Genomic DNA, 22,719 nt, shown 5'->3' on the forward strand with positions numbered 1-22,719 from the left:
TTTCTCCTGAGAGCTCCCTTCAGCCTCCTCCATCTTCCTTACCCTCTCATCACATGTTCCCATTCCAGGGGTGAAGCTCAGCAGAGAGTAATTTCTCTGTGACACAAAGCTTGATGTCCCTGGAGATGGGCTGCATTTCCCTGCAGCAGCATAAAAGGGGAGTGTCTTGGCTGCAGGGTCTTCCTGGGCTTCTATAGGATATGGTACAACAAAACAGCCTGGGGAAGCAGCCAGGGTGAGTAGCCAGGACTGAGACTCAGACCCTTCTCTATGCCCAGAGTCCTGGAGGGTACCTCTTTTACCTCCTCCTCTCCTCCTCCAAAACAAGAGTCAAATAGAAATAAATGACAGAAGGCAGAGGTAGCAGAGAAATATGGACACAGGGGGTATTGAGTATCCTCAATGGTAGTTTCATATTCTGCATAAGGGAGAGATCAAGGAGAATCTCTTGCTGAGGCTTCTGATTAGCTCAGAGAAGGGCTCAGAGTCCCAGACTTTATTTCTAAGAATGACACCTATATTGACGATCTGAATTGGTAATGGTTGAGGATGCAAAATCTTTTCTGGGCTGCCATTCTAGAAAAAGAGAAATGTTCATGCTTGGCAACACACAAGCATAGTCTGCAAATCTCTTTAGTAAAATTTTCATTCATTCATTCATCAAAACAACCAAATTCCCAAGATATACCATATATTGTGCTGAATGGAGCCTTATCAATATAAATCAGAATTACTGTTCTTCGGAGGCTCAAGCTAGCTGAGAGGAGAGAGAAATCAGAAATTACCATGTAAGTGACTGAATGATTGAATGGGGTTTCTAAGAGACATGAATGAACAAACAGCAGGGAAGAAAGAAATGGTTGGGCGTGGGGGAGGGTTGTTTAGCAAAAACAAAAGGTTAGGAGCAAGAAAACCTTAGGGGAAGGATATTTAGAGGAGGGAAAAAAAAAAGAATAAAGTAAAGAGGTGGGAAATTTAAAAATAACTCTATTTCAGGACCACTGGATCTTGCAATCATAGAATGCCAGAATTAGAAAGATGGATAATCTAGTCCAGTTCCCTTTTACAGGTGAGGAAATTGAGCACCATAAGGAGAAAGTGACAAATTTTTAGTAAGCCTGGCAACAGGGTGCAATCTGTGACAAACAGATTTGGAAGAACAAGGTATTTTCTGGCAAACAGAACCAAGATTAGATCATTCTACGCTCTCTCCTCACTAGACACTTGACTTCTCTAAGCCTCAGTGTCTTCACTGATATATATGGAGAAAGATCTGTCTCATGATGTTGTTTCAGAGTTGAGGGAATTCATTGTTCATAAAAACTTGACTAATTTCTAATATGTGTCTTATATAACCAGCACAACTCAATGATATAGTGGCATAGCTGGGTCCAGAAATCTCTTCTCTAATTCTCTACATTAAAATAAGTTGAAATGCATCATATCTGTTTCATGCTGTATGATAGTTTTACTCCAGCAATTACAAACCATGGAGAGAAAACCAAGGGTCTCTGCCCTTGCAGTTGCCCCAGAGATGCTAGAGCCTTGAAGGAATATACATCCAAGTGACAGTACAGAGCTCCAGCTGAATGCACTGATGGACTGGCCTAGAGAATGATTAAGAAGTTCAGTGGAGCAGGGATATGCCAATTTCAATGCGGTGCCTTAGGAAAATTGAGCTGATTAAAGCAGTTCAAGAAATCTGCAAGAGGAGGGGAGTGGTGGACAGAAATGATACCAGCCAAGCAGCCACCCTAAGAAAACCATAAGAGAAATGATGAGATTATGAGCAATTGAATTAGGGGCTGAAAAATGGGAAGGAGAGCACAGATGTAAGGCATATTGGGCAGATAGAATGAGTTGATGAAAAGACATCCATTATCTTTAATTTTAAGCAGATCATCCAATGGTAAGATTGTAAGTACACATAGTGTCTGTGAGAGCCCCCATCACACTTCTCAAAGCAGAGTATGGATAGACCCAAATACCTGAGATTCATTGTTGACCTGTTATGAATTCATTTTTTCAGACATTTAACCAAACACTTCATTGGAAATTTCTTCTATGCCCAGTCTTCCATAAATCAAATGTGTTTCTGATTCTATGATGCATTATTGTCTGGAAAGACCTCAACCACACTCTTCTTCAAAATCAACCACTGATCCTAGTATCTGGAGGATAAGGAAACAGAAATTTTCTTTTATTTCCTCTCTTTCATGAGTTTGTAGTTTGATTATTGATTCTGTCATTTATTTATTCAAACAAGCAAATATTTGAGAATCTGCTCTGTGCCAGGCACTGCACTATGCAAGAGCTATGTGTCAGCAAATAAAACCATATGGCTGCTCTATTCATGGCTCATACAGTCTAGCAAGAGAGAACAAAAGATTTCAAGGAAAGAAGCAATCATAAAATTATAAAATGTGTAGAATGGTATAAAGGAAATTAAGAACGTGTGGGGTAAGGATAATGGGCTCTGGGCACCTACTTAGTGAGAGTCATCACAAATGGTCTCTGGGAAAATGATATTTAAGATCTAAAGACTGAGGAGCCAGCCATGAGAAAAGCAAAGAGAGGGATATTGGATGAACAGGAAAGCCCCAAAGTGAAGAAGTAACTTGGCTTTTTTAATAAACTGAAATAAGGTCAGTGTCGTTAAAGAATACTGAGCAAGCGTTAGTCCGTTACGTGATAAGGGTGGAGAGTTAGGCAGATACAAGATGCTAGGGGTTGGGAGGGATAAACTGGGAGATTGGCACTGACATATACGCACTACTGTATATAAAATAGATAACTAATAAGAACCCTAATAGCACAGGGAACTCTACTCAATACTCTGTAATAGCTTATATGGGAAAAGAATCCAAAAAAAAAAAAAAAAAAGAGTGGACATATGTATATGTATAACTGATTCACTTTGCTGTACACCTGAAACTAACACAACATTGTAAATCAACTATACTCCAATAAAATTTTTTTTAAAAAAATGATGGGTCAATATCATCATATGTCATCATATCACAAGCATTTTATCAGAGTGCACTGGGGAATGATTGAAGGGTGTTAAGCAAGGGAGTAACATAATCCAGTCTCTTCCCTGAGCCTCAGTTACATCATCCCTAAAGTAGGGATAGTAATCCCTTCGGGGTCTACATCACAGGATAATCGTGAAGATTAAAGGAATAATATACAGTGAAAGATTTAGAGATATACAACATGTTAGACAATAACAACAAAAATCATGTCTGTGGTGCTTTGCATTTAAGACAATTTTTCACATACTTTGTCTCATTTAAAGAAGAGGTCACAGAAAAGAATATTGGATTTGGAATGAGAGAGACTCAGATTCAACATCCAGGACTACAATATATGAGCCGTTCATTCAGAAGTCAGCCACTAGAGTTGAGTCTCAGTTTCCTCATCTGTATAATAGGAGGGGGAAGACGGCCTTGTCCAAAGTCTCTGTTGATTCTGAGATGGAGAAATTCAGTCAAAAATGCTTAAGTGCAAATCAATTTATTATACTCAAAAATGTATCATACAAAAGTCAAGAGCAAGAAAAACATGTGACCTTAGGAAGTGGTTTCAGGAAGTGCAAAGCCATCTCCATGGGGGAAAAAAAGCAGCTTCTCACTCCTTCAGACACTCTTTCTATGGGACTACAGGAACTCTCATCTTTGTCTCTTTCTGCATATCTGATTCAATGATCCTCATCTCTCTCCAAACAGGTATTCTCCTTTTCTCCCTATGCACATGGAAATAACACATCCTCAATCTGGCCAACAAGTAGACAATGACCAGTTTCTCTGAACTCTAATCACTGTTTCCTGCAGAGAAATTTCATTTCGTCAGTCATACCAGAGCTCAATGTTAAGGATGATGAACTTTTGCAGGATAGATAAGATTATGTAATAGTGACATGACTCTTAGGGCCCAGTACTGTGGCTGAGAGGGAACAGCCTTAAAAAGAAATTTATGATTTTTATAATAAAGTGAGAGAATCTAGGTAAATGCATTAGCATAGTATATGAAATATAATATAATAGGGAGTCAGTGAAGATTTAAATTGTTATCATTATTAGGTTTTAAACATATTGGTGAATAGTATAACCAGTTATAGAATTGATTTTTAGAATTGGGACTCAATACTAGATTTTTCTTTCCTATCATCCTGGATTCTCTAAGTGTCTACCCAGATTGAAGAGATCACATCTTTCTGGAGACCTCATCTATCCCACAAGGATGCTCCCTTCCTGGTCCTTTGGCAACATCTCCTTCTTCCAGCCACCTGCTTTCCTGATGATTGGCATTCCAGGGCTGGAGGTTGTTCATGGCTGGATCTCCATCCCCTTCTCCTCCATGTACAGAGCAGCCCAGCCCTCACTGGAAACTGCCTGATCCTCTTGGCTGTGAGGAGGACCCCCAAACTGCACCAGCCCATGTACTACTTCCTGTCCATACTGGTGGTCACCGTTGTGGGCCTCACCCTGTCCACAATGCCCACCACCCTGGCTGTGTTCTCGTTTGACCATTAGCTCATTGGCTTCAATGCCTGCTTGGTCCAAATGTTCTTCCTCCACTCTTTCTCCATGGTGGAGTCCTCAGTGCTCCTGGCCATGTCATTTGACCACTTTGTGGCCATCTCCAACCCCCTGCGCTATGCAGCTGTCCTCACAAACAATGTCATCATCAGGATGGGGCTGGCCATTGTGGCCTGTGCTACCCTGTCTCTCTTCCCAGGACCATTCCTACTTAAATGTCTGAACTTCTGCCCTAATAAGACCCTCTTATCCCATTCATTCTGTTTCCATCCTGATGTGATGAGAAGAGCCTGTGCTGACATTACCATAAACATCCTCTATGGGTTCTATGTGGTACTGTCCCCTGGGGGCATAGAGTCCCTTCTCATTGTCCTATCCTACACTCTCATCCTGCCCACGGTCCTAGGGCTGGCCTCTCCCAGGGAGCTCATCGGGCCCTCAACACCTGTGTCTCCCATATCCTGGCTGTCTTTGTCTTCTTTATTCCAGGTATCACCATGTCCATGATCCACCATTTTGGGAGGCACATGCTCCCCATTGTACATGCCTTTGTTGCCTATGTGTATCTGCTGGTGCCCCCTGTGCTCAACCCCATCATCTACAATGTCAAGTCCAAGCCCATCAGGGAGGCCATGCTCAGGGTTCTGAGGGGGAAATACCAAGGCTGATGTAATTATGAAATATCGCAGGGTCTGGGTATCAAAAAAGACACTTTCTATAGCCTCATAGGAACCTGCTACCCTCAGCAAACACTGAAAATTCCTAGTCTATGCTAATACAGTGGGAAGACCATCAGGCTTCTTCACGATACAAATGGATGTTCACCATTTACTTTGTACTAGAAGCAATGCTGTGGATTAAAGACTGAGAAATATGTTAAATATGGTCATTTCTTTATAGAAACTCACAATCTTGTGCCAGGATAAAGGCATGTAAATACACAATTAGACTGTAGACTTATACATACCATAATAAAGTTCAGTGCAAGAGATTACTAGGGACTGCAAATCCGTTCTTGCCAGAACTGTCCTGGGAAGATCGGACAAACCTCTACAAAGGGGAGAATGTTTTTATTTCATCTTGAAAAAATATATAGGGTTTTTCTAGGCAAATTATGAATTAACAAAGAGGAAAATCTAGGGCAAAAACACATGAAAAAGGCATTTTTAATTTTTTCATGAAGTTTTATTGAATAAGTGAATAAATAAATGTGTTGATCATGTGATATGGTACCACCCACCTCAGCGCTAACTCTTCTTATAACCCCTCTCGGGAATGTCCTTTTCTCCAAGAGACCCCCTTGCTTGACAGATTCCATAATGAAGTCTGACACTGACAATTGCATCCTCTTCTATAACCCCATTTCAGATCTGCTCCAGATTATCCACACCCTCATTCTTCAACTTTGTTAGAGTTAAAAACCCTACATCCTTGTTGGCTCCCTTAGGAAGGGAAATGGCAAGTTCTGCATCAGCTTCATTCCCTTTGGATCAAATCTAAGATGAAAAGCTGAGTTGCCAGGGGAGTGGACAAGAAGTTTGAAAGTACTTTGTTTAAGAGATGAACAATGAGTATCAACTCTGAAAGCCTAAACCAATGTTATAATATAATCCTTTCCCAAGTTCAGATCTGCCTATGTCAAGAAGGCCAAAAAAAAAAAAAAGAAGGCGGCCAGACATAGTGGAAGGCAATGACTCTTCACATGTATGTCTATTGCATCCAAGAGAGTCTTATCTCAATGTAATTAAAGGAGTGATATAAGATACCTTATTATCTTAAATAGATACAACTCAGAGGTCTCACTCAAACCTTTCTGAACTGGAAATGGTCCAGTTCTAAAGGTCTTTCAAGAAGTCTGGGAACATTGAAGAGGGAATACTTCTTTTGGCCTGACAAATCATAAACAGCTTCATTTAATAATGTGTTACTAAAAAGAAAAATGGCAAAAATCAAATCAGACAACAGAAATAGAGTGAAACAGAGGCTTTAAAAGTACATAAAATCAATGAGAGACACCAAGTAAAGTAGCTGAATAATATGGTATGTGGAAAAATTAGAGATATTATACTGGAAAAGTAAGATGGGAACAGGTACAAAAGGGGAAAGGAGGCTACTGTCATTCTGAGAAGTGCAAATTTTTATGGGAAGTAATAAAAGATCTCCGATGATTTTTAAGCAGGGAAGTTAATCAGAGTTGTGTTTGGAAAAATTCCTATAAGCTATGTGGGATTTAGGACTGATGCAAAAGATGTTTAAGGCGAGGAGACCAGTGTGGAGGTTTTGACAAGTGTCCAGGCAACAGGGGAGTATCTTGACTAGAGAATAGCTAGTCAGAATTGAGAACACAAGACATGTTTACAAATCATTTTTAGGTAAAACCTAAAAAAAATGAATAAGGGACTTGCAGACTGAAATTCCATATTATGCAGACTTCTCTAGGGCCCAACAAAGGTCCAATAGCTGAGATGGTGGGGCCAGAGACGAGAATATCCAAATAAAGGAAATGGGGACGGTAAAATGATGCCCATGTAAAACGTATATGATGAAGGTCTTTAAACATACCCTAACTTCTAGCCAAATCTCCTACAAGAGGCAGGCTTTTCCTCTTATCCTAGTTCTTAACTCCAGGCTCTTCTGGATGACCCAGTAAGTATTTATGAAGTAAATGACCGGATATAGTTTTGTCTCTGTATCTGGCATTTAGTACTTATTGAGAAACACAAGAAGGTGGTGGTGGTGGTGATGTGGTTGTGGATGTGTGTGTGGATGTGTGTTTGTATTTACATTCACCAAATGGTTAATCCATTTAGGATCAAAACCGTGAAACTTTATCCTGAGCATACAAACTATCATAAACTTGGAATCCTTTTTGAAATCTAAGATAGTGGCAGCATCCCCAGGAAAAGAAAACTATATGTGTCTGTCTGATTTATCTCTTTATTATCCACCTATCTATGTCTCCAATGGGATTTCAGACAATAAAATACAGATACACACATTCATCATATGTGCATACAGAAGCATGTACACAAACACTTATTAAAAATCTGGAAGAATAAACACCAAAACACCAACAATAATTTTTTTAAGGTGACAAGTTTATTGGAGTTTTTATTATATTTTTATTTCTTTTATATTTTCAGAGTGTCTAAGATTTTTGTTTACAGTGATCATATACTGGTTTCCTAATATGAAAAAAAATCTGTCTCTTTCTCCCTCTTCTCTCTCTTTCATTCTGTTTCTTTCTTTCAATTTCAATGTCAAGGCACTATCAGGAACTGGGATGACCCTCCAAACAGTTCAAAGTGACCAAAGCCAGCACTGACTCTAGTTTATGTCCCATGTTCTGCTGGCCATCACTCACCTGGGCATAGCAGATTCCATACTGCTCAAAATTCTCATCTTCTGGATTCCAGTCCAAGAAATTAGATATGCTCTTTCCATATCCTCTGTACCAAGTAGTCCTGTGCTACTAGCTATAGCTGGAAGAGTCTGGCCGGCCATGTGCCATGCTCTCTACTATACTACCTGCTTCTCACACTTACCTACCTCTCTTTTGGATGGAGATCTCATTCCTCCCCCATTCATTCCTACTGTACTCCTATAGTGCCCACACCCCTCCTTCCCATTCTGCTTCTTCTGGGAGTGCTGTGCTTGGCTTGTAGGGCTCCTGGGTGGGCCTCTGGAACCATACTCATGCTAAGTACAGCTAACAGGGATGCAGTCTTTACTGAGCTCTCCTATGGTCTTGATCTCTGAGCTTTGATGCTGTGGGCATTCCCTGAAGGGTAGCTCAGAGCCCTGGGAATACATGGTGTTCGCTTATATACTCTATTCACTTTCTTTGGACCTATGTTTGATTAAGCCTGCTTCCTGGCTAGCCACCCAGGCCACTGGCCCTACTCAGTCTCACAATACTTCCTGCTCTTGACTCCCTGGTCTATAACCAACCCTGCTCTTTCTGCCATGAGCTTCTAGGTTTTCTCAGCTGCATCTCTCCATGTAGAGTCTCTCCAGATATCCAGTGAATGTCCCTACTGTTAATTATACTATTTCCCAAACTAGCCACTGTTTGGGAATTACCCAAACATACTCCTGTTGCTACTACACAAGTACAATGGCAAATAGGCCAGGAACTATTGAGATTAAAGCCATCAGCAACATTAACAGGAAATTCCTAAATACAATACTGGATGAGTGAGAAAGGAACTTAAATACCTCCCCTAGAAAATGCAAGACTCTGGAATGTCTAACTCACTATCCCACTAGTCTAACATTCCCTCCTCACAATATGGGATTGGGCATCAAAAGACAATTTTTTTTGAGCCTGCATGATCTCATTGAACATCAGTTCCCCCACTGGTACAATGGGGATAACTAATCATATTCCTGCCTAAATCAAAAGGTTGATAAGAAAATTGGAAATGAAGGAAAAATTTTCACAGTCTATGAAAATGCTCAGGATACAATATATCATCTTTCATTAATGTAGATAAATATAATCTTTTGTGAATTTACTTTCAATCTTTTCTTAAGGATTGCTACTCAGAAGAAGAGAAATTATTTTTTCTCTGTGGTCATTTTGAAGAGGGAAATCCAGGTATGTCTCCTTTCCTAAGATCCAAAGTGGTAGGGCATTCTGAAGAGGAAATCATGGTTTTAAACCAGATTATCTAATTGTATTATATTCTCGTATTTATTTTATTTTTGCCTTGCCTAAGCCTTTGGTAAATGTCTTTTAGAAATATCACCCTTATTTCAGAATGCTATAAACTATCAGTGCAAGCAACCACATGAATTTTTTGGACTTGAGAATTGGACTGAATGGTTAAGTGGGAAGTAATAATCCTCCAACCACAACTACCTCAAAGAACTAAAGGGTAAAATAACATTTAAAAATAAGGATTGGAAGTATACAGTTCTGCTGCCCCTACTCAGATGGAGATTCTCCAATCAGTTTCATCTTTGAAGGATCAGTTGTGCTTTCATTAAGAATTTTTCTCCTAATACTGTCTTCCAAAATGTTGATATTAAAATCTGAATTGAAGGACTTCCTGTGAAAAAGAACTTTGATTCCTGACACCTAGGGATCTGAAGTGTGTGTGGTCACATGCAAAAGACGAAGGATACGCTGCCGGATCTCCTTTGTCTTCACTCCATACACAATAGGGTTGAGCACGGGAGGAACAAGCAGATAGGTGTTGGCCATGATGACAGGCAGGAGGGAGTCATGCCGCTTGTCAAACCGGTGCACCATAGACAACCCAATGAAAGGTACATAGAATATGAAAACAGCACACACATGAGAGACACAAGTACCAAATGCCTTTGCCTGGGCTTCATGTGTCAAGCCCAACACAGTCTTGAGGATAAGCAGATACGACAAGGAGATGAGAAGTGAGTCCAGGCCAATGGCAGAGATGATGACAATGAGGCCATAGATGATATTGACGCGGATGTCAGCACAGGCCAGCTTCATGACATCTTGGTGTAGGCAGTAGGAATGGGAAAGGATATTGGAGCGGCAGAAGGGCAGATGTTTGATGAAGAAAGGCAGGGGTGCCATAAGTGCAACACCCCGTACCACAGCAGCCATGCCGATCTTGGTAACACGAGGCAATGTTAGCACAGTGGCATGGCGTAGTGGGTGGCAGATTGCCACATAGCGGTCAAAGGCCATGGCCAGCAGCACCGTGGACTCCATGCCAGATAAGGAGTGGATGGCAAACATCTGTAGCAGACAAGCATCAAACTGTATGGTAGTGGAATTGAACCAGAAGATGGCCATCATTTTGGGCATGGATGAGGTGGAGATGAGGACATCAAGGCCAGAAAGCATGCAAAGAAAGATATACATGGGTTCGTGTAGGCTATGCTCCGTCCACACAATGTAGATGATTGTCAAGTTACCTAGCACAGCGATAAAGTAGAGGGAGCACAATGGGAAGGCCAACCAGAACTGAGCTTCTTCCAATCCTGGCAGGCCTATTAGAATGAAATATGTGGCACTGGATTCGTTGCCACTGGGATCCACCATAGTGAAGATGCTGAGCTGAGACCAATGCCAGGCGGGTAGAGGCTGGAATACAAAGATAAGTCATTGTCAGATCCTCCAGAATTCCACTGCCATTTTTCTTTTCCTCCACCCTGATGTCCTATTCTCTGACCAGAACTCCAACTTCATTGCCTATCCAAACTCTGATTCTATTCTAAACTCAGCCTAACTATCCTTCATAACTCAAGGCCCAAATGAGCATTCATCCAGTCTTTCTTACTAACCCCACCTCCGAAGTTAATTCTGAAAACAAATGAAATATTAAAGTAAAAATTCTAAGCATTTTAAATCTTTTAGTTCACCAAGGATAGGTTATTGACTAAGTACACATCAGACTTAGATGATAAAAATTCCCATCACTTCTATCTTATCCTACTTTATGCTCCCCTATGCTGAATATCCACTGTAATTCTAATTATATCATTAGACTATCATTAAGACTAATCCCAGTCCAATGTAGCAATACTCTAGTAACATAGATTAATGCTGAAATCTAACCTTATCACTAATCCTAATGATCTCACCAATTCTAGCCTTAACCCTAACTTTAACAATAACCTAAGACTTAACTTTAGTTGTTATTTAAAACTTAATGTAAAACTTCATACACCTATTTTATTATGATAACCCTTAATTTAATTTTAAAAAAAAGACACTAACTTCATCCTGAACTCTAACTCTACATTTCACTCTTGCCCAAATGTCCACCCAAAGTCTTACACTTGTTCAGACTGCCCAGATTATGTCATAAAAGGAACAATGACTGCAATGAATGCCAATGGTGTCCCACTCGGATTCCCTTCACCAAGTCAATGCATCTATATCCCATTTGCAGTGGGTGTTGAGTACTAAAGGCTCAGAGTTCTCCCTTTCTAGAGAAAATTTTCCTTGATCAAATGAGAGGTACTTCACCCAGGAAGTTATGTTATCCCCACCAGAGCACATCTAGAAGTCAATGAGTGCCTAACACAAAGATACAAAAGGCCGGCCTTCTTGTCTTCAGGTGGGACCAAAGCTGTGATGTAATGTGTGCTTCAGAGCTTCTTGAGGAACCAAAGCTGAAGCTGGTCTCCAACTGAGATCACAGCCTCACATAATTTTCTTTCCCTGCTCTATCCTATTTCCCTCACTCAACTTCTCATGACAATATATCCTTTAAACAAGAATTTCTACCTCAAGCTCTGTTTCTAGGGTACCCACCAGGCTTAAGAGAGTGGGACTGACACAGAGGACTAAACCTGAAAGATGATGGCATTAAAAGCACTGGAGGAACAATCAATCCTATACCAGGGTTCCAATATCCTTGAATCTGGCTATTAAAGTGATGGATATAAGTACAGATTGCTGAGGTGGGAAATGTCAGATTTGAGTTTTCTCAGATTATATCTCTCTGTTGAAACAATTACAGAGTTAACTAACTTCCTCCCTTTTTTCCTTTCCTCCATTCACAAATATTCACATGCTCCTACTAGTTATTAGATTATATAATTGTAGTTACACACACTATATATGTGTATGTATTCTCTCTCTCTCTCTCTCTCTCTCTCTCTCTCTCTATATATATATATATATATATATATATATATATATATATATATATATAGCTGTCTCCTCTTCCCATTAGGAAAATAGTGACACTTATCGCTAGGGTATATTTAAGATAATTTTATCTTGGTAAGAAAAAAAGAAGGGTTAGGTTCTTAAGATCTGGCCCTTGACAACTGGGGTAGGGGCTTCTGCACGGGCTACCAGACAGCAGTTGAATGCACAGAAGAGCTCATGGGCAGCATCAGGAGGGGCTTACACCATTCACTGGGCTCAGGATGTGTTGATGGTCTTTGTTCCACTGTTGAGCTGTCACCCAGAGGGTCCCTCAGACACAAAGGAGAAGACACTGGGAGCATGAATTTTAGAACAGAGAGTGACAGAGTTTAAACAACTGGAGGGAGAAGATATAAGGAGCCATGCTTAACCAAGAACTTCAGGCTAAGAGGCCAAAGTCTTCCGTGTCACTTAAATCTTCTGTACTGACCTTTCCATAGCATATGACACTGTGATCAGTTCCTTCCTTCTTAAAATTTCTCCTTGTTCCTTCTGCTTCTCCTCATTTCTCTCTGATTACTAGTTCTTGGTTCTTTCTGGGTCTTCAGCCTCCTCCACTTGACCTTTAAGCATACTTTTAAATGATAATGCTCTCAGAATTTTATCCTCAGATCTCTTCTCTCTATATACACTCTCCCCGGGCCATCTCATCTCCTTCAGTAAACCCATTATTTACGTATAAACTATTGATTCCCAAATCTACTTGGGAAGGCCTGAATTATCTTTTGTGATCAGATCTATAATTCTAGTCACTAAAAGAGTCCACTGAGTTGTCTCTCAAGCACATCAAACTCTCCATGTCTGAAGATCAAAGTCTTCCAGAGGCAGTATTGTATAGCTTAATGTTAAGAGTATGAGCTCTGAAATCGATCCTGGATTCAAATTCCAGTCAACAGCTATGTTAGCTGTGTGATCTGGGGCAAATCATTTAATCTTTCTAAGCCTCAGTTTCTTTATTGTTAAAATTACGATAACAGTCACTGCCTAATAGAAGTCAACGTGAGGATTAAATGAGATGAGTGTAATGCTTTTAACACAATGCCTGGAACAAAGTAAATATGCAAAAAATTATATCTGTTGTTGTTAACTGTTTTCCTGTAGTGTTTCTTTTTTTCTCTTAAGGTGGCCTAAACAGACACATGAGCTAAGTACCCTGATTCTCATGGCCATGACCCTAGTGTTAACTTTGTCATCGGCACAAGCCCAATAATCTTCTACCCACATGAAATCAGGTCACCATTTATTGTTTAAAAAATACCTTTGTAAGCTCCAAATTAATTCTGGAATAAAGACTAAACTACTAGGGTGGGACAAAGCTCTGTCTTTCAGCATTCAGCCCTAGTTTCTCTCTCACCACTCCTCACCATGGTCCGTATGCTCCAGGCATGCTGGAATACATGCCATTTCATAAATGTAGCATTGATCCCATGCCTCTGTGTCTACTTGTCTTTTTTACTTCTCTTCCCTTTGTCATGGCCCTCCCAGATCTCCCTCCTTAAGTTCCCACTGGGCAAAATCTTATCTTCCACATCCTGGTTTACTGTCTCTTTCCTATGCACTTTCTTAAGTCTCTTTCCCTTGGGTATGATTAAATGTTTCCTGCTCTGGACTCCCAAAGAAATTTGTTTAGGTCTCTTTTTATGCATTTACCATCCTGAACTGGAATTATTGCTATGTTTATTTCCCACTAAATTATTAATTCCTTAATGTCAGGGACCCTATCATATTGATTAATTAGTGTTTAGTTACTGTTGGTTGAAAATAAACATTATATTATAAAAGGAGTTTTATCAAAAGAAGAATTCCTCAATAAGTGTCTAACAAGGGTAGCACAGCCAAGGGGTAAGAAAGACTGCCATTTGTCTGAACTATAGAGATTTTTGAGAAGGAATGAAGACTGTTTGGAAGGTTAGGGCATGGTGGTCATAAGTTCAGAACAAGAAACTTTAGAGTCAAACAGAAAAGACCTTTCTTACCCAGGGAGCCAGAGGGCATGAGAATGGGCATGTGGAGAACAGGGCAAGTGCAAAGCCTTGGCTCTAAATAAATGCAAAGTGGGCATGCAGCATAGTCTGTGCCCAAGAGAGGGGGTGACCTAGGATCCCTGACTGGAGACATTAGCAAAAAGGCTCTAGTGCTCCAGAGGGTCAGATATCAATACCATCCAGAAATTTTACATGGACAGAGAAGGTAAAGCTGGGCAATTCCCAGGATAAAAATGTGCTGCCTTAGGAAACATACTGAGGAAGAATCATGGGTTGGCACATTCAACCCTATTACCTAGGAGGGTAAAGTGACGTGTTGAGCAGAACCCTGGGACTAGAAATGAGAGTCTTGGGTCTAAGTAAACGCAGAGGACATTAATAACCTCATTGTGTTGCTGCAAAATTAATGAGGTCAGGAATGTCAAAAGATGTCATAAAACAGCATCACAGGGTACAAAGCACTTTTTTTCATATTTCCATAAAAATGGGGAATAAGTCTCTGAAAATGTCTGAAGTTTCCAAAAACTTTTTATCCCCCTTCCATCTGTCACCTTAACTGCCACTTCGCCTCAAGCACACACTTATACACACACACACACACACTAGCAGCCAGTCTCTCACAATGGCAAAGACTAAGCACTGAGATGAAGATACTGAAACACAAAGTTGAAGCCCTGAGATTCAGCTGGCCTGAAAGGGAGGCACCTCCACAGCACGAAGTGGGCAGTTCTCACTGGAGGTCAAATCAGGATGGACCTCAGAAGGCGGCAGCGGGAGAGAAATGAAGGAATAGAGAGGGGAGCCAACCGGAGGACCCAAGCATCACCCTTCAGACTCTCCAGCCCTGAAGTACCCTCATCTCCCACAGTCCTGCCAGCTGACTACCAGCCTGAGCAGCTTTTAGCAATTAGAACCATAACACACACTCAGATAACATTTGGAGGCTCTGAAGGAAACTGGAGCTAAATCACTCTATTTTGAAAACAAAACATAATCAAGGAAAAATAAACAAAGAGAGGGGTCTTTTTCTTTATTAGAAAGCCTGCACTGCCTTAACCCCCAGGGAGTAGCCCTGTGCTTGAGATTTTCTCTGAAAAGTCACACTATTTTAGCAAGTCTCAGGAAGTTTATTGGAGAACTGTGAAGAACATCTTAGACCTTTCTTGAGGACGGGGCATCCGGAGCCTCCAGTGATACAGAATAGAAATCTACATCGAGGCCTTCAATCCTCCCCATTCCTTCCCCCAGCCTCTAGGACTCTGTCCCCCAGTGCCCTCACAGCCCCCATACCAGCCCATCCTCACATTCTTTCCCAGAGCTCTCTGAATGCCTTCCATCTCAGACACGTGTGGAAAAGCAGTCAGGGATACAGACCCATAGAACAATGAGGTTACTGCCAGCATTGATTCTATTGTTTTTAGGATTATAACAGAAATCACTGAATACCTACAGAATGCCAGACACTGTATAAATATTATCTAACCCAAGAGCAATTCTGCATAATAGGACTTCTATGTATCATTTCTACATTATAGGTGTAAAAACTGAGTCCCCAAGAAGTTAAATAATATTCCCAGAGGTTTAGTAGCTGACCGGTAAAAGAGATATTTGACCTAGACTGTTCAATTCCAACACCTGTACATTTTCCCTTTAACCGGCTTTGTGTTGCAACTTCTGAAAACAAATAAAATCTGCCCAAGAGGCAGGGTAGAAGAAGGGCTTGGTAAGTAGGACACCTGGCCCAGCTAGACTCTTGGAAGGGAAACCAAGAGGGCAGTAAAGAGGACCCTCCTGGACCGGGACTTGGGTGCTCTCCCCTTTTCAGCCTCAACTCCTCGGGCTGTGACTTGGGAAGGGCCCACAGTGGAAAGTAAAAAGGTTTATCCTCTACTGAGTACTTTCTTCTCAAACAATAGAGGCCTCTCATCAACCTGTCAGGCAGGTAACATTAATCCCATTTGACAGATAAGGATGTTGAGGGTTAGTTAGAGCTCTCAGCTTCAAATCCATGTGCTTTCCAATAGGCCAAGCTACTGCCCTGCCCCTTTCCCAGTTTCCTTTTGAATAAACCAATGGTTTTTAAGGATTATTTCAATGTTAATCTCCAAAGAATCCAAAATTTGGTCCAGAAGGCCTCTCTAAGACTCAGGACACCTGACCAGGTCTCCCCACTTAGGTTCAGTGGCTAAACACACAGAATGTTCCATGCCGAGAGCAGTGGGGTAGGGGCCTCTTGTGCCCCTGCCAGCCGCTATGGGAACACCTGGAAGAAAATGTCCTTGGAGGGAAGCCCAGGAATACCTGGGAACCTCTGGCTCTTACTCCCAGGCCCAGAGAGGGAAGGCAGACCTCAGGGGTGATGCTGTGGCTGGCAAGGATGATCAGAGCTCATCACTCAGTTCATGGAGAGGGAGCCCTTCTCTTAACACTCCATGAGGGTGCTGGCCCCAGAATCCTATCCACCCCAAATCTCCTGCATCTTCTGTCCCTCATACCTTGCTTGGATTTGATAATGCAGATGAACCCTTATAGGGCCTTGGCCATTCTTTTTAGAATGGCCGCGAGGAGATTGGAAAGATGAGAGATTGCAATTTCTGACTCACAAAAAGCGGTGTGAGGTTCCCACTCCCACTCTCCTCACTCAAGTCAGCCTGGCCCTCCAAAATCACCCCCAGGCAAGCTCCAGGGGTCCAGGGCCCTGCTGATCCATTTCCCAGGTAGAACCAGAGCCAATAAGATTCCCACACACCTTCAAAGTTTGACCTAGTTATCAGGACCCTTCTAGGCTTCTCTGAGTGTTGCCTACATGCGATGGAAAAGCCTGATCTGGGACTTTGATTGGTACACTGATTTCTTTTTTTTTTCCCCAAAATTAGTGACTGAATGACTACGCCAGACTCCGTGCTAAGCGCTGGAGATACTGAAATACAGAGTAAACAAGTCATGGTTCAGCCCTCTGTGGTGGGGAGACATTAAGACAAATATGCAGCTATCATAACACGTTGTGTGTGATAAATGCTAGGACAGGGGTAAGTACAAGAGCCTCGGGAGCAAAGCAGACAATAGCTCACCAAGTTATCAGGCTCAGAGGGCTTCCCTGAGGAGGTGACATCTGAGCCAAGACTTGCAGGGCCAGTCACAGTTAAGCTGGCAGGGTTGGGGGCATGGGGACAGCAGCATTCAGTGAGATGACAAAACACATTAAGCGCCTACTATGTGCCCAAAACTGGAGATAAAACAGTGGATAAAACAGCAAAGATCATTGCTCTCATGGAGCTCAAGCCTAGGAGAGCCATAACAGAAGGTAAAGAAATAAGCAAGAACATTTCAGGTAAAGATAAGTGCACTGAAGATAAAACAGAGTGATGGATAGAAAAGGACAGCGGCGAGGCACCCTTATGTGAGAAGCAGGTCAGTGAAGGCCTCTCTGCGGCAGTGATATATGAGCTGAGAGCTGGGTGATGAGAAAACACCAGCCATTCTAAGATCGAGGCAAAGAGTGTTTCAGGCAGAGGAGGCAAGAGAAAAAGGTCTTCTGCTTTGGGGGTTCCCAGAAGGAAGAAGGTCAAGGTGGCCCATGTATCAAGAGCACAGGAGAGTTGTAAGAGATGAGGTCAGAGAGGAGGGCAGGGGCCAGATCGTGTAGGGGCTTGCAGGACATGGCAAGGAGCTTTGATTTAATTCTGAGTGACTTGGGGGAATTTAAGCAATAGACCTGACCTAATTTGTTTTCAAAAGTGCATTCTGGCGAACGCAAAGACCCAGAGAGAAAGAGAACACACGCTGTTTGAAAAGCTGCAAGTGGTTCAGTGGGAAGAGGGGGGTGGGAGGTTAAACGAGTGCAAGGCAGGGGCAGTCGCAGTATGGACACAAAATCCACTTTTTAAATGGGCTGAAGACTGAACCCTGATCCTAGACACAGACAGGGTCAGGATCAGAGCCCCGGGAAGATTGCTAAGTCTCAGTCCCAGCCACAGCCTGACTCCTGATGCAAAGTACAACGTGAGCCTGGACCCCATTCAGAGCCCACAACCCAAACAGAGCTACGGTCTGACCCCGGATCACAAAGTGAGCTTTGACCACACTAACGACCTGAGTGGGACTGGCTGTGTTCTCACACTGAACCCCAATCAAACTCTAGCTCAGTCCCAGCCCCATCTGTTCTCTGCCCCCATCACTTTCATTTAGGCCAATTCCCGCCAGGCTCTACATGGGCACCCCAGTAAACCGATCACTAGAAAATTTCTTGAAAACTGCCGAGGAAGCATCCAACACCACCCATGCTTCCCTTCACCACACGAACATAGAAATTGCTAAGTCTGTCTGTCCTTTGAGTCAGGGACCTCCTTTACATCCCCGGTCCTACCCCTGGACTTCTGGTTCTTCCAGGCCTGGTTTCTCATTCACTCAGCAGGGCTAATGAGGGACCCCTAGCTGCAAGAAACCCACACACCCGGACTCACCCCCAGTCTCCTGCATTCACCTCAACTGCGCTGAAGGAACGTGTGCCCTTTTCTCCAGGACTCTTCCAGAAGCAGTCTGGCAGGCTGCACTGAAGAGCAGCCCTCTCTGTCTCCGCCCCCTCCTTTGAGCCTCCCACATCAGGCTTTTTTATTCTGTCATACCTCCTCCCTCCTTTGGCTTCTCCCTGCTGGGGGTCAGGGTGCTGCCAGAGGGTCTATCAGCAGGTACCACTTGTACCCAACTGTGGGACTGGTGTCCTTCTTGGCTTCTGTGTTCTGGGAAGGTGTGCTTGGAGTACGGGGAAGGAGGGGCAGTGGGTAGAGGGGTCTCTAGAATCCTCCCCAGATGGGCCCTCTGCCAGCTGGGATATTTCTGCCAGTTCCCATGTGAAGTTAGACAGAGTGAATGAGTGAGGAAAAGCTAGCAGAAACTCATGTGTGTGGCCATGGCCTTTGCGAGGAGTTTTCTCCAAGTTTCTTACCAGGCTTATCAAACTCAGCCAGAGGAAAAGCAGGGTGTACTTTCAGGGGAACCCCAAGATTAAGTGCCAACTCATCGCCTTCCTGAAGCTTTCCCTGACCTTCTTTCCATTGGTGGTGCCGCTTGGGTCCTTGCTGGGCCTGGATCTCAATGGACCCACCTGCTTTTCCCCAGAGCTCTAGGGCTGCACCTTCTTTGTCCCCCAGGCTCTGGGGACTGTCTCTAGCTAATGCATAACAGGGATCCCTGGGGACCATGCCTCTGCCTTCCACTCCCTGGCCTTGAGTTCCTGAACTTCTTGTTGAGGAAGGAGGACGTGGTTTCCTTAACCCTCCCTTACCTCCAACCCCAGCCATATAAGACATCTGTTTTTCTCTTAAGGGCAAAAATAGTGAGAGGACATTTTAGAGAGTTAGAGAACAGTTTGAATGTGAAACGAAATACCTCGCATATTTAAATGTTTTTAAAAAGTCTATTAATAAAGCAAAGTAAATTTTAGTTGGTTTCTCCTTATGTTTTACTCATCAGTTTCACAACTACAAGTTTAAATTCACAACACAGTGCATGCTGATTTAAACTATGTAAAATTAGACAATGTCAAATCAGGCCATTCCGACTCAGACCGCATCAAAACTAGTGACTACCTGATCTCCAAGTACCTGTAAACCTGCAGCCTGACACTCACTGCCATCACCCTGGAGCCATCTCTGCTGCCTCCTTCAATCTCCCATAGACTTAGACGATGTGAAGACTTAAAAAGTGATACCCCAGGGACTTCTACTTCTGGCCAAGACAGAATAACAGGAAGTAACATCTACCTGAAGGAACCTAAAATGGACAATATACATAAAACAATACTTTGCAAGATACTGGATATCAGGCAATGAAGGACAATGAGCTCTGCAGCCTGGGAAACAAATGAGGTGAACCTGGGGTTTCCCCAACTTACTGCCTTGAGAGAGGTTCCCTGCTGCAGGCCAGGGTAGGAGAACCCAGGCAGAATCCAGAGGACACCTTAAGTTAGGGCCGTGGAGCTGAGAGTCCAGGAAGCTCCAGCTAGCTAGAGTTTGAAGACCAGGTATTGGAGGTGAGAGATCTACACAGAGAAAGAACTCCAGAGACATGTAGAGGGCCCTCTGCAAGATTCCAGCTGAGTACTGAGCCCACATGCACGTGAACAAGCTACCTAAAGCTGGGACAGAGCCACCTGGAAAGATGAGAGGTAGCACCACCACCCAGTGTTCACACAGGGCCAAGGAAAGTGACTGTTTCCACCAGCCAGACTGGAAAACTTCAAGATTCACAGGGCGTTGAGTAGAGATTACAGAAGGATCCTGCCTCCATAGTGGGGAATAATTAACCAAATATTATCTATAGTATAATGTTGGGCTTAGATCATAATTGATCATTAATGGGTGGGGAAAGTACTTTGTTGACTTTATAAAGTAGCACAGGTCAAACTAAGGACTATAATTTATAGAGACAGGAAAAAGAGATGAGCATGGATGGGGTGGGGAATGGGAGAGCTGGGGAGGGATAAGTCAATTTATTTATCTTAGGTAAACCGGAACTCACTCACCCTCTCCTTCTCTCCAAGGGGTCCCAGCCAAAGAGCCATTGAGCACATTATATGTCAGGCCCCAGAGACAAAGAAAACTAGTGTTGTCCTCAAGGGAGACAGACAACTATGTATATGGATATTTCAGTTCTATGATGGAAGATAAACAGACAGCTATCATAAAACTATTTAAGCTCTATGACAGAGGGATAAACATCCAGTTGGAATGCAAAGCTTTAAGTTTTATGACAGAGGGAAACAGACTCTTCGGGAGCCTAGGGGAAGCCCTTAATTTAGTCTGGCAATTAGCCGACTTTTCCAACAAGCAACAATTAGCCCAGTCACCCCCAGTTATCCAAGTAAAGAGATTCTGGAGGAACAGAGATTTCCCAAGATCTCCTGAGAAAGAAGGCCATGAGTTAATCTAAAGCCAGTGATACTGCAACCTGGATAAGGGACTAGCTCCTGGCCTTGACACAACAGGTTGTTATGAAAGGTGAAGTCTGCTGTGCTTTGAAAATTCCCTGTAATGCAATAAACATATCTCGTTTTATCAGTTTTATTATTAAAACCATTGCCACCAATGTGTATTGATTACTTTCTATTTTCCATGTGTTTTCACACCTATTATCCTATTTAATCCCCACAACCACCCAACCAGAGCTACATTATATCTCCTTTTTACAGCACTTAGAGTTTCCAAAAATTACTGAGGTGCAGTAGGCTAAGTAACTTACCCAAATATTAAAGCTAGTGATCCTAATGTCTATTGCATCTAATTCCAACCCCACAATGTCTCTTTTCCTAATACAGTTATCTACCATGTCTAAAGGAATTTCTTGGCAAGGTTGTGCTGTCTTTGAATTTCATTTGTAAATTTGAACATCATTTGTAAATCAGACACCAGCACAGGAAAATAAATGTCAACTTGTCTGAAGCTTTGTGAAAACACTTTATTAAGAGACAAAGAGTTGTTTTAATAACAATAAGTCAGGACAGCCACATGTGGCAAAACTGGTGATGCACTGCACAATACGGGAGCACCATTCACGTGGACCATGGTGCGGACAATGTTTCCTAAAGCTGTACAGTGAGACAACCATGAATATGATCATTTCTTGCATATTTACAACACTTTGAAGTCTACAAAGAACATTCATAGGGTTTAAGCTTTGCAACATCACTGCTATTGTAGTTTCTCATTATACGGAAGAGGAAACAAAATCCAGAGAGGTAATGCAGTATGTCACTTTATGATATTTCCAGGACTTTAACCTTATAAGTCGTACTTCAGTGTTCTTCCTTCTGCCTCAAATGAGCGTACATTGTTCTCTACCTATAATTCTTCAATGTGAACGTTTTTGACCTAACAAATTTCAAGAGCTGGAAGTTAAGTGAGTCTACGTGGGGGGGGGGGCGAGACCCCTGGGGGGGTGGTGACAGAGTCTTCACAATGTCTCCTATTACTCTCCTTCACACCCAACCCCCATCCTCGTTCACTGATTCCCCAAAGGGATTAAAAGAAACTCCCTACTATCAAGGACACCTAAACATGTTTAGTAGATTAGCAAGAAAGCCAAGGGAGAGGGGAAGATATGTGATTTGCTACTGAAGGCCAGCAATTTAGGGAGATCAGTGCCTCCAGAAGGGTGGGAGGAAAGAAGGGAAGAAGTCACAGAAGCACCTGAAATCCTTGTGGTCAGGATGAAGAAGGTATGGTCTACCTATTGAGAAGATAACCACTGTGCTTTTCTATCAGTCCCAGAGACTGAAACATAATCCCAGGCTGAGCCCAAGCCAAGAAACTGGGCCTCTTTGAGTCATGGCTCCCAAATATGGAAATTATTTCAATTTCCTACCTCCATCCTGATATATACACACATTCTTCAATCAGTGCCCAGGAACACAGAAGTTATACCCATCTTGTGTCATATAATCCATACCCAGTGCACAAAGGAAATACTCCCTAAAACACAATAATCACAAACAAATCATACACACACACACCCCCTTGTACACATATCTTTTTTTTCA

At 42.4% G+C, this 22,719-nt stretch overlaps 2 protein-coding genes across 3 annotated transcripts; one reads left to right on the plus strand and one right to left on the minus strand.

Annotated features, from left to right (window-relative positions):
* The first annotated feature begins 4,191 nt into the window (after positions 1-4,191).
* On the plus strand, positions 4,192-5,209 carry LOC132525288 (olfactory receptor 51I2-like). Its single transcript, XM_060157825.1, is given in 3 exon segments — positions 4,192-4,365; positions 4,368-4,968; positions 4,971-5,209. Coding segments are annotated over 3 exon segments (963 nt in total). The 5' UTR covers positions 4,192-4,242.
* Positions 5,210-7,653: 2,444 nt separating this feature from the next.
* LOC132525289 (olfactory receptor 51E1) lies at positions 7,654-18,707 on the minus strand. Of its 2 annotated transcripts, none has more exons than XM_060157827.1 (2): positions 18,647-18,707; positions 7,654-10,620 (listed from the first exon to the last, which is right to left on the minus strand). In XM_060157827.1, the coding sequence occupies exon 2, from the start codon at positions 10,576-10,578 to the stop codon at positions 9,625-9,627; it is 954 nt and encodes a 317-aa protein (XP_060013810.1). In that variant the 5' UTR covers positions 10,579-10,620; positions 18,647-18,707; the 3' UTR covers positions 7,654-9,624. The 2 variants fall into 2 exon arrangements, with proteins under 2 accessions (XP_060013810.1, XP_060013811.1); XM_060157828.1 differs by having other exon boundaries at positions 18,667-18,694.
* Positions 18,708-22,719: the final 4,012 nt, after the last annotated feature.

This window comes from Lagenorhynchus albirostris, chromosome 9 (genome assembly GCF_949774975.1).
Source record: "Lagenorhynchus albirostris chromosome 9, mLagAlb1.1, whole genome shotgun sequence".
NCBI lineage: Eukaryota > Metazoa > Chordata > Mammalia > Artiodactyla > Delphinidae > Lagenorhynchus > Lagenorhynchus albirostris.

Bases quoted from the DNA above. Each gene is read 5' to 3' on its own strand.
- LOC132525289 (XM_060157827.1), bottom strand. From the start codon at position 10,578: ATGGTGGATCCCAGTGGCAACGAATCCAGTGCCACATATTTCATTCTA.